We start from the raw sequence: 12,136 nt of genomic DNA on the forward strand, positions 1-12,136 counted from the left end.
TGTTCACGTACAAAATTCAATGTGGTGAAAAAATTACCACCGAGAGATCCTAATCAACGAGTTGAGTACAGTAATACAATCCTAGTGCTTGTCTGGTGAAAATGAAATTTTTCCGTCTAAATTGATAATGAGCGATGAAGCCCATTTTCTTCTCAATGGCCACGTCAATAAACAGAACAATCGGTTTTGGAGAACACAGAATCCTCAGTTAATTCATGAAACATCATTGCATTCACTAAAAAAAACCTGTATGATGTGGAAACCTGTATGTGCTGGAAACATCATTGGTTCCCTATTTTTTTGAAAATGACCAAGGTGTTGCAGTTACTGTTACTGCTGAACTGTACCAAAACATGATTTGAAATTTTCTGCTAAAATGGAAGAGCAAGGACTAGCAGACATGTGTTTTCAGCAAGCAGCACACACAGCTCGTTCAACAATTCAATTATCGAATGAGGTTTTTCAACGACGAAGGCTTATTTCGCGAAGTGGCGATTTAGTATGACCAGCCAGATCTCTGGTTTTAACGACACTAGACTTTTTCTTACGAGGTTTTTGAAAATCAAAAGTTTATGTGAATAAACAACGATTCAACATCTTAAAACAATATTCCTCAAGAAATTGAAGAAATTCATCCTCAAATGTTGCAGGATGTCATGACAAATGCCTTAAAAAGAGCCGAAAGTTGTGTATCGAATCACGATTACCATTTAGCCGATATAATTTTTCAATCATAACGAAAAAAAATAAGTTTTTTTATGAAAACCCAACTTACTTATCTTTTCTTTGAGTAAAATTATAGGTAATCAAAATGGTAGACATTTTCCCCACGTTGTACATAACAGAAATATCTATATCTATAAATTATATCTAACAACGTTTCCATATGAAACTTACCCGCTAGTTGTACTGATTTATTTAATATATTAAGACTTACCTCTAAAAATATAATTTCTTTAAAATATCGTTACCTTTGTAAATATACATCTCATCAAAATAGTGGAAACTGTCAAGTTTGACAGGAGCGTAATTTATTTCGTATTTTGGCTCGTATCATCAAAATTTCCAATATGACATCCCCAAAAAATAAGGAGAATTGTATAAAAAAATCAAATGTGTTAGTATATAAACAGCCAACAGGCCAAAGGGTGACCAGACCTGAGGAATGTGTACCAAAATTAAAAATACGTAAGTGACTCTGTAGTATACTACTATGATCATCTAACTATTATTTTTTATTGTATCTTACATAAGATATGATTAGTATACACTTTTACAAAGAAACCTATATAAAAGAATCATAAAAGACCAGTATCCCTAGACAAATTGAAAAAACCACCTATAATTATATATAAACTTAATAATATTATAATATTATTATTATTATATTATTATAATAATATTATAATATAAACAAATACCACCTATAATTTCTTTTTTTAATTCGAGTGTATAACTTATATTGTACACTATATTACATCTGATATTTTAATAGAATATTAATGGTTTTAATTAATATTATATTAGTTGATAACTGCTTCAAATTGTTTAAAAATTAGTATTAATGATGGTGACTAATGACTTATATTTTCATTTTAAAATAGCAATATGTAAACCAAAGCCGAAAAGAATTAAGATATGTACTGGAAGTGAGCTTCGTAAAATGTGTCCTCCACAAGTATGTCCTAAAGATCTTCCAAAAAAGAAACCCAATGGATTTATGAAATTCCTCGGTAAGTCTTTACTAAATATTAAACATTGTGGATATAAAATAGAAATCCCATTTCTTTACATTGTTTATTGTTAAAACGCACTTTTATTGTAATTGTTCAAATTTAATTAGGCACTATCCATATTATAAGTAGCCATACAAAATCTATCCACCTTTGTTCTAGTGAGTTAATAATTATATTTTTGTTAACTATTATTTTCCTTATTATATTGCCAAGATGTTATACATATTATATATATGTTATATATATATATATATATATATATATATATATATATATATATATACGACTCTTTTTTAACTACCAGTTCATTTTTTTTATAATTTTACAGGTTTTGGTGCGAAATCAATTTTGGCCGCATCATTAGTTTACGTGACCTACGACATGGGTATATGGGGCAATGGTGATGATACGCAGGACCTATACTATTCGGCCTGTACCGCCTTCAAGGCACCACAACCCAGGAAGAACGACAAATGGGATCCGCCATCATGCGAAGCCGAAAGCGACCTTTTCACAGTAAAAAACACAACATTCTCATATATCTTCCTGTTCCATTAACTCACGCAGACTTTGATCTTTTGGATTTATCTAGAAATGACCCACTTTTCTAGTTATTTCTGTTCAGTTCACAATCAGCATCGACTCTCCATTGATTTTACTTCTTAGAATAGTTGTTCTTAATATTTTCTCTTCAGCTATAGTAATATACAATGATTGAAACCAATCCCGAAAAAAAATTGCAGATGTCAGTGTCCTTAACAACAGCACTTAATAGTTCTTTAACAAGGAATGTGTGTATGATTTTTAGCATCCACGATATGATCCATACGCTCGCTGCAACGTTCCTCCATTGAGTGCAGAAACCTCATATTTGCTCTTTCAAAGATACTGGAATATCGCAGTACAGAACGTGTTTTCTGGAATCGCCAACTTTCCCAGCAATATCATAGAGAGAGTAACCAACGCTACCAAAGCTAAAGAAAAGGAGGAAAATGTGTGTGTGCCAGTTAACCAATTGGATGCCGAAGATCAGAAAAAGATCTTAAGTAGATATAAATAATGTGAACGTGTTGAAATATATGGCTACATTGATAAAAAGTTAATTGTTTCAATAGTTTTATTTTATTATATATTTTGCAGATTTAAAAATAACAGTGAATGTTCTGCCATAAGGAACAGATATTGAATAGAATTCACAATAAATCCAATATAAATCTTCTGAGTTATCCGAAACACTTTTCTTCAGATCTCTACCATTTTTAAGATACCATTTATTTACTCTTTTAAAGATTCTTAAATAAAATTAAGTAAAATATTAAAAAGTATATATAGAAACAATATATACCGATTTCTATTAACATATATTTTTAATATGAATATGTAAATTTAAATCTATAAAATATAAGTTAATGCATTTCACATTTCTTTAATACCTTTAATGTAATAGAATCTAAGTTCTATATTTTTGTTTTATTATACTGAAAATAAATGCATCATCCTCCGTTATAGTTCTTATAACCTCTTTAACCTAAAAATACGTCACTTATCATTCATTTTCTTAATATAATAATTGTAACATTTTGTTCTGAAAACGTATTATATAACGAAAAAGTTCAAAATTAATATTAAAAAAAAATATTGCAGATAGCTAAAGACCTACACCCACTATAAAACGCTATAAAATCTTGGCGCATTAGCTAAGTGTGACACGAGTTACCTTAGTTAACAGGTCAATTGAACATTTCCCGGCTTGACACATAGATGGTGCTACTATAATTAAATCCATATGTTTTTAGTTAGCGCTAACCCTCAAAAGATGCGTATATAATTTTGATAGCTGTCAGATCATTATTTTGTAAATTATAGCATTCTGGGTGAAACAACTTTTGTTATTGCGAATAAATGGATAAAAAGAAATTTCGCGTGTTGATAAAATATTGCTTCTTGAAGGGAAGAAATGCAGTTGAAGGAAAAACTTGGCTTGATGCCGAGATTCCGGACACTGTCTCAGGAAAATCAACCATCAAGGATTGGTATGCTAAGTTTAGACGTGGTGAAATGAGCACCGAACACGGTGAACGCAGTGGACGCCCAAAAGAGGCTGGTACGGACGAAAACACTAAAAAAATCCACAAAATGATTTTGAATAACCGTAAATTGAAATTGACTGAAATAGCACTCTGAAGATATCAACTGAATATCATTCACGAATATCATATCATTCACCAATATTTGGGTACGAGAAAGCTCTGTGCAAAGTGCCGCGCGAGCTCAATTTTGATCAAAAACAACGACGAGTTGATGATTCGAAGCACGGTCTGAAGAAGGGCGGCATCAGGAACGACCATAACAAGAACTCTTTTAATGCGCAATTTATCACTTAGTAGAAGTGGAATTAAAAAGAACTACTACTTAGTGGTTTTATTATACAATAATTTTTTTAATATATTTAAACTGTTAAAAATTATCCTTTTTAGTCGTAATTACAATGATTACTGAATATAATATTAAGGTCAATTAACGCAATATTAGAAAAACACATCAAATTTTTAATTATAAACAAAATAATGTTGTTTGATTGTGTAATATCAACATTTTACTTGGATCTAGTAATTTCAATTTCTATCAATATTACTTTATATCGGTTCTTATTTGGCGTTATCAAAATTCGACCTTAAGGTTAACACTACTATTTATTGGTCAGTGAACGGAAGAAAACGTTACGAGTCTGTCGATACGATATGTTCCGGGTTAACATAGCCATTTCGTTCTTAATAACGTTGTGTTTTAACGCTGGGGAAGTATCAGTTCAACTTTCTGATAGAGGTGATATTTTCGCTCGAATTGTGGGATAAGCAAACAGCGGTAACGATGAACAAGGCCCTAGTCATCATATTCCATGTTGCAGCTAAGATATCAGTACGAGGCGCACAAATTAACATTTATAAAGAGGCTTATTAGAACCATCAGTACCGATGACATATCCAACGTGACGTTGGTGGCATCGCAAAACATCCTAGACTCCAATGGGGACCTTACCGAAATCAGAACAATAGAGTTGTTTTTACATAATGTAAGTAGAGCAGACGCTCATTAATGTGAACTAATTTAAACAAAACGTACTTCACGAAATAAATATTATATATGGTGTATCCAAAGTTTTTTGTACATACGTCATCAAGATGTTTAATGTATTGCCTGCTGCAATTTATAAATTCGTTTTAGAATCAGACAATATATTCCTTCGCATTTTACTCTAGTTAAAAAGAGACCATTGATGTCTGATATATTTAAACGTTTAACCGAACTATCCTGTCAAAATCGTCTGGTTGTCAAACGTATGTCAAACGTATGTCAAACGTATGTCAAACCTCTTATCACTATTGCTTTGAAGAATTTTGCATATGTTTGGCAACCGACGACTTTAGCAGTTTTTTCCTTTTATTTTTACATGTTGTTGCTGTATGAAATGATAGCATTATTTATTGTTAATGGTACATCTGTGATCTGATTATACGTGAACTGCACATTCACAAATGTATTTATTCCAGATTTGGAGCCAATTCTAATAAAATAAGAAATTTTCAATATTAAATGAACGATAGCGAATTAACAATTACTATTTCACAATTATATATTACAATCTTTTAATTTTATCTTACTGTACAGTTAGCCGAACCAACTAAAACAGCCACTTTGGGTAGTATCCCAGACACTTTCAACAACAATGAGGAATATTACAGTTCAAAAATGATCCCGGGTTTGGAAATTGACTTGGCCAGTGCCAAATATGATGAAAATGGAGAAATTATACAATTAGGTCTAGTGAATAAACACCAGAAGGTAAATATAATTTTTATTTTAAATAGATAGGTCTCTAGTTAGCAAATTCTTAGACAACTAGTCTTGTTCCTACCTGATAATAATCACAGCTATGTACAAAGCTAAAGTTGACCTATATCTGCAAGTACGACTCATTCCTTATTCAATTTTTGAGTTAACTAAATTACGTAGATTGGATTATCATTAAATTTACTGTCAAATTTATTGCTCTTCTTCATTTTCACCTTCAAAAGCGTGGAAAAGTGTTTTGATCATCATTGATTATACTAATATGAAAACTAATAAAGTCATTTTCATTAATAAGTTACTGATTTTTCATGATTAGGTTCGTGTATAACAATAATTGGTAATAGTTCTAATAACTCTTACTTTAGTAGATTCGCTATAGGGGGCGCTACATATAATAAGAGATCCTAATTGACAGAAAATAAAATATATCCATCTATCCTAAGTATTTGACTTAAGCAAGTCAGGCATAAAGAAGAAAAATCATTCTTTTGGATTCTTCCTCCAAATTAGCAAAACAAAAATTATAATTATTATAGTAACGTTTTAAACCACCTGAATGCAAAATATTTTGCAGAAAGAATATACACTTCATAGAAACATTACACAAATCATTGAATTAAAGTACAAGTTGCTAAATTCGATATTTTGGCCACTTCTTTACATAAAGCAACTTTTTCCGTTAGTATTATTTAGTATTAGTTCTTTTTGATGTATGATTTCAAGATATCTACTGCCAAAGGCACTTTTACAAACTTTTACTAACACTTGTCCATCATATCAACTTTCGGTTTTAATTTCAACGATTTAGAAGTGGTTATTTTGATGTCAATGACAAAGAACCAAAAAATATTAATTAATTAAAGACTTATTGGACGAAAACTCAGCTCAAACTCTCAACGAACTTTCAGACAACACCTTTCGTTTTTGTAAGCATAATTATTTATTATTATTCGAGTAACATTAAAACATTTCAGAACATGGTTCAGTCTCAAACAGGCATTAAATTTAAGATTGAGATTGTGGTCAATTTCTATTGTACAAAAATGGATTGAAGATTGGATCATATTTCTTCGATAAGATTGGATTATGTAATCAAAAATGAGAAAAAGTTGGAGAAAAATATTTTGATTAACATATTTTGTTGCAAGTAATAATTGTTGCGTATCTAAATTCTTTCATTTTACAGATATTTTTTGTTGATGGTGTATATTTTATGAACAAAACCATCAACGTTGAAAATTACGAAGATGCAACGAAGACTATACGACTGTTGCGCGAAAACGAAGAAACCAAAGTTACTGTTCTGAAATACGATGAAAACATGCAATTTTTACCATCGTATTCAACTATATTCCCACCCCATCTGGTATATCAAAATTCTAAAAAAAATCGTTTTAAAATATCATGGTTTATGTTTTAGGTTACCATCACTAACTTTCAAGGACACATCGATACAAACATGATCAGCACTATGTTAGGCGACTTAGCTCGGTTCTATCTTCTATATAAGAACAACAATGGCCGAATAGCAGCCGCAGTAATAGAAGATTTATCGACAAAATACCCTGATACTGAATTATTTGCTCTCAACAAAGAACCAAAGGGCTCCTATTTCAAGTATGACTTCAAGGTAGAACTCAAATTCGATTTTTCCATGTCTAAACGCGTGCCTTATTCTATTCTTATATTTGGATTGAAGTTCTATGATGAAAATAGCTCAAGTACCGCTGCGATTGTTGGTGCTACTACGGTTGCTAATCCCCAGTATTCCCTATTGATTCCCAGCACTACTCTTCCTACTTCTACTACTGATCTAATTAGAACTGCTGATTCTACTATCAATGATGACACTACTATAACTGAATTTCCTGTGACTACTGCTGTTCTTAATACTGCTTCTGATTACATGACTGAAGCTGACCCTTCCACTATCGCTGTCCTGCCTCCAGAAGCTATAAACAATGCTAGTAACACTATCACTGGTACTGCTGCTACTGCTTATGCTACTCCTGATGTTTTTATTATAGGTACTGCAACCAATCTCACAAATTCTGATGTTCCTTATGCACCTACTATAAATATAACGTCCAATCTCTCTACTCCTACTACCCATCCTGTTTGCAACATATCTGTGCTACCAACAAATTGTACGACTGATCCCAATATCCTCACCGTCCGTAATGATTCCAATATATCTATGCCATCTATCAATATAATAGTTCATTCTACTACTCCTACTTCCTATACTGATATATCTATGCCACCTACTGATCCTACTCTTTCTGCTACTCCCACAGAGTCGCCTGCTCCTACCATAACAAATGATGATACTCCTTCAGCTACTACAACACCTGAATCTACTGTTATTGCCTCCCATTCTCTTTTAAATATGTCTCCGCTACTGACAAATGTTACAGCTGACACTAGTACCTACACTATTTCCAATACATCTTTAAATAGTACAGCTGATCCCTCTATTTTTGCTGCCAACACTTTTTACAACATATCTATGCCACTAGCATATATTTCAGCTGATTCCAGTACCGTCACTTCCCATATTGTTTCGAATATATTAATTCCAACTATAAATATAACCGCAGACTCCATTAATCCTGCTGCACATACAGGTATATCTATAATACCTACTGAGCCTGCTCTTCCTGCTACTCCCACAGAGTCGCCTGCTCCTATTATAACAGATGATGATACTCCTTCAGCTACTACAACACCTGAATCTACTGTTATTGCCTCCCATTCTCTTTTAAATATGTCTCCGCTACTGACAAATGTTACAGCTGACACTAGTACCTACACTATTTCCAATACATCTTTAAATATTACAGCTGATCCCTCTATTTTTGCTGCCAACACTTTTTACAACATATCTATGGCACTAACAAATATTTCAGCTGATTTCAGTACCCTCACTTCCCATACTGTTTCGAATATATCAATGCCATCTATAAATATAACCCCTGACTCTATAATACCTACTGAGCCTGCTCTTCCTGCTACTCCCACAGAATCACTTGCTCCTATTATAGCAATTGACGATAATAACAATACTCCTGCAGCTACTACAACACCTGAACCTACTGTTCTTGCTTCCCATTCTGTTTCCAATATATATTTGCTATTGGCAAATGTTACAACTGATTTTAGTACTTACACTGCTCCCAATACATCTATAAATATTACAGCTGATTCTTCTATTTTAGCTGCCAACACTTTTTACAACATATCTACACAATCAACAAATATTACAGTTGATCCCAATGCTGTTTCTGCTGTTTCCAATGATGGTAATCCTACATTATCTACTCCATCTACTGATCCTGTTGTTCCTGATACCACTACAGAATCATCTGCTCCTACTATAGCAAGTGATGATAATAACAGGACTCCCACTGTTTATATGTATCCTGTAACTCCTGCAACGCCCACTGTTTCTACTATTATCGATGTTCCTGCCACCTCAACTATTGCTGCCACTACATCTATTCTTGATACAAGTATTGTAACTGATAATGAACCAATTATTGTTATTGAAACATAATGTGTATAATCATATGTTCTGCTGCTGAATAATTTATTTACTATTGAAATGTTACCAATAGATGAAATTTCTTAAACATATATTTGTATTATTTTGAAAGAGTATCATAAGCTCGAAAATTATGATCTATAGTAGAAACACCTATAGAAGAGAGACGAAGACTGTTTGGTTCGTCCTTCCTCATGCAGCCTTTAAAATGTTTCCTCAATTCCTCTTTAATATGCTCAATGGAATCAAATCAGGAAAATAAGGCAGGTGTAGAATTATGTTACTTATTTTTTAAGTGGAATTTTATAAAATGTAGAAATGAACCAATGTTGTGTAGAAAGTAACAACCCAAGTAGAGAAAAATAACCTTAGTTAAATTATTAACTGGAACCTTAACTCAAATATGTTATTGTATTTCACTCTAATGTGCCAATATAACTGAATTACTTTACTGCACTACGTTTTTTTTTAAATATAATCAATTGATTGTATGGAAAGCATGTCACAAATCACATAACATATCCTAATTTTTCAATTCATGATCAAATTTTATTTATTTGCTAAAATTGGGTTGTAATTAGAAACGATCATTTTGAAAAATCGCTATACTAAACTTTAAGACATATCTGAACCATTTTACTTACTTATAGTTGTCGTTCTAAACAAACAACTTCACTATCACAAAAATATTTCAATAGCAATTACCGGAGGAAGAACACAAAACATTGTTCTTAATATTCGTGTTGTTGAACTTTTTTTTAAATTTATTTTGAAACGATAAGAACAATATCTATATAAAGTTTTATTTAACAGTATTATTTCATTTCAATATTTCATATAATTATTGAACGTTATTAGAAATTAAATGTCAATATTACGCTGTCAAAAAAAAACAAAGCAAAAGTGATTGTCTATAGTTAGTAAAAATTGAGGTCAAATCGATAACCTTTCCATGTCAATATCATCCAGTAACAATTATATCCATTTTAATAACCATAATATTTCAATAGTATACAAATCTTAAAAAACATCACCATGATGATATATTTTCTGTTGATTTTTTGTGTTGAAATAATAGTAAGTAACTAAAAGCAACAAAATATATCCATATAAATAAATACATTTTAGAGCTGTTCTACTAACACGAAAAAATTCAACTCTGATAAAATAATGACAGCCAGAACTGCAATAGACGTCGATAGCCTCGAAGAGTTTGTCAAACTAATTGAAAAATTTAACATGAACTTTTCTATTATCGCTTCTTCTGAGAGACTCGATGAAACTAATAAACAAGTAGAGGAAATCATTGTACACATGCCTGTAGCGAAAGTAAGTTTAACTTCTACTGTATCTCTGACATTTATAACAACCTTAACTTTACACGCCTGTCTATAGATGGCACTGTTTATAAATAAAAACACCAGAAATGACGAATGATTTAATTAATGTATATTATAATCTATATAATTAATTTTTTGTTAGTATGATCATATTACAGATATAAAATATAAATCATATTTTCCCCAGTTTAAAACTGACATTGACATATAACTATTTTTATATCCTAACCAAACTTTTATTTAAATGACAATATTTGACAATATGATAATGAAAGGTTTTTATGTAGATTTCAGTTGGCCAACCAATTTTAGATGATAAAACAATGGAAAAATATTTGAATACAATTAAGGACGACCCTAACATAGACAACATTGCTGCTAGAATTAGAATAATTAATATTAGTGAAGGAAATGACAAATTGAAAATATCTAAAAATATCAATGCAAATTATGTAAGTATTTATACTTTCTGTATTCACTTTGAATAAGGCTAATTTAATTTTTAATGTTTAATATATTAAAGCGTTGTCTTTTCGACGTATTTTTTGGATAGAAAATACCATCTATTTCTTACGACTTATTGACGAAATATCAGGACGGTATTCAGGGTTTTCATATACCAAAAAATCACTCTCAGCAAATTTTATATCGCATTATAATTAAAAACAGCACGTCCGAGACACCAAGTTATGTTGATGTGATACAGACTAAAATTAACGTAAGTATGAATTTAATTATTCTGTTAATTGTATTGTTAATTTCGTTTATTATTGTTAATTAGATCAAAGATATCAACAGATCTGCAGATTTCCCAGAAGAAACGTTATCAGAGCTGAAAAAAATGTTGCCAGAATTGTATCTATGGATAGACGATAAAGATCTACTTCTAAGAATGCTTGTGGAACATCTAGACAGGAAATTTGAACACGATCATCAAGCAATACTGGGTGTTGATACGTTTGCCTTTCACAACAAACCATACGTGAACTTGGAAATAGCCAACACTAATGTAATCGTTTTTCTATTAAAAAGAAGAAGACCCAAAATATATTAACATACGTAGGCCACTAATAATACTAAATATTATTTATTTTTAATAAAAAGAGTATACATATGCAATACCTTGATCTACTGTATGTCATGTGGCTTGTTAAATAAAGATAACTTAATAGTTGCAGACGATACACATTTTTACAAATGCAAAATTAGAGCAAATAATACTTAATAGCATTAAAAAATAAAATATATTAACAACTCTTAATTATTTAATTTAACCTGCTTCGCTTACTGTCATCAACATAGGCAACCAATAATAATCATGTTTTATTTAGTTTTGTATATAATCAATGAGTTGCATGTCATGTTAGCAAACATGAATTAGAATTTAATGCCATATATAAAATAATTTTATATATTTTGTTGTAAATAGATTTCGGAAATATCATTAGTTTGTGACATTATTTAATGTAAAATGCCATTGATATGCAACTCTCTACACCGCATTATTTTACCATCTAGGGATGCCGAAAAATATGAAGATATTTTTCTTGTATAATAGTTTCATAGTTTTAACATCAATGTTTTTCTCTGTGGCCGACATCATCAACACCAACTACTACTAACTTTTATCGATACTTGTTTGTCCTCCTATATTTTTATATTCT

At 31.1% G+C, this 12,136-nt stretch overlaps 3 protein-coding genes across 5 annotated transcripts; all 3 read left to right on the top strand.

Moving 5' to 3' along the window:
• Positions 1 to 999: 999 nt before the first annotated feature.
• Positions 1,000 to 2,829, top strand: LOC143189132 (uncharacterized). The gene is made up of 4 exons (XM_076393815.1): positions 1,000 to 1,188; positions 1,605 to 1,733; positions 2,065 to 2,252; positions 2,545 to 2,829. Exons 1-4 carry the CDS (start codon positions 1,071 to 1,073, stop codon positions 2,794 to 2,796), a joined length of 687 nt encoding a protein of 228 aa, XP_076249930.1. The 5' UTR covers positions 1,000 to 1,070; the 3' UTR covers positions 2,797 to 2,829.
• Positions 2,830 to 4,430: 1,601 nt separating this feature from the next.
• LOC143203187 (uncharacterized) lies at positions 4,431 to 9,222 on the top strand. 3 transcript variants are annotated; one of them, XM_076415340.1, is made up of 6 exons: positions 4,431 to 4,582; positions 4,645 to 4,809; positions 5,406 to 5,579; positions 6,775 to 6,954; positions 7,009 to 8,264; positions 8,612 to 9,222. In XM_076415340.1, exons 1-6 carry the CDS (start codon positions 4,478 to 4,480, stop codon positions 8,637 to 8,639), a joined length of 1,908 nt encoding a protein of 635 aa, XP_076271455.1. In that variant the 5' UTR covers positions 4,431 to 4,477; the 3' UTR covers positions 8,640 to 9,222. The 3 variants fall into 3 exon arrangements, with proteins under 3 accessions (XP_076271455.1, XP_076271440.1, XP_076271447.1); XM_076415325.1 differs by having other exon boundaries at positions 7,009 to 9,222; XM_076415332.1 differs by having other exon boundaries at positions 4,449 to 4,562; positions 7,009 to 9,222.
• An 847-nt stretch (positions 9,223 to 10,069) lies between these two features.
• Positions 10,070 to 11,649, top strand: LOC143203371 (uncharacterized). Its single transcript, XM_076415478.1, has 5 exons — positions 10,070 to 10,209; positions 10,261 to 10,461; positions 10,760 to 10,924; positions 11,026 to 11,190; positions 11,254 to 11,649. Exons 1-5 carry the CDS (start codon positions 10,168 to 10,170, stop codon positions 11,524 to 11,526), a joined length of 846 nt encoding a protein of 281 aa, XP_076271593.1. The 5' UTR covers positions 10,070 to 10,167; the 3' UTR covers positions 11,527 to 11,649.
• The last annotated feature ends 487 nt before the right edge of the window (positions 11,650 to 12,136 follow it).

This window comes from Rhynchophorus ferrugineus, unplaced genomic scaffold, assembly GCF_030347505.1.
Source record: "Rhynchophorus ferrugineus isolate W39M unplaced genomic scaffold, kcgeb_rfMv2 rfM1, whole genome shotgun sequence".
Classification (NCBI taxonomy): domain Eukaryota; kingdom Metazoa; phylum Arthropoda; class Insecta; order Coleoptera; family Curculionidae; genus Rhynchophorus; species Rhynchophorus ferrugineus.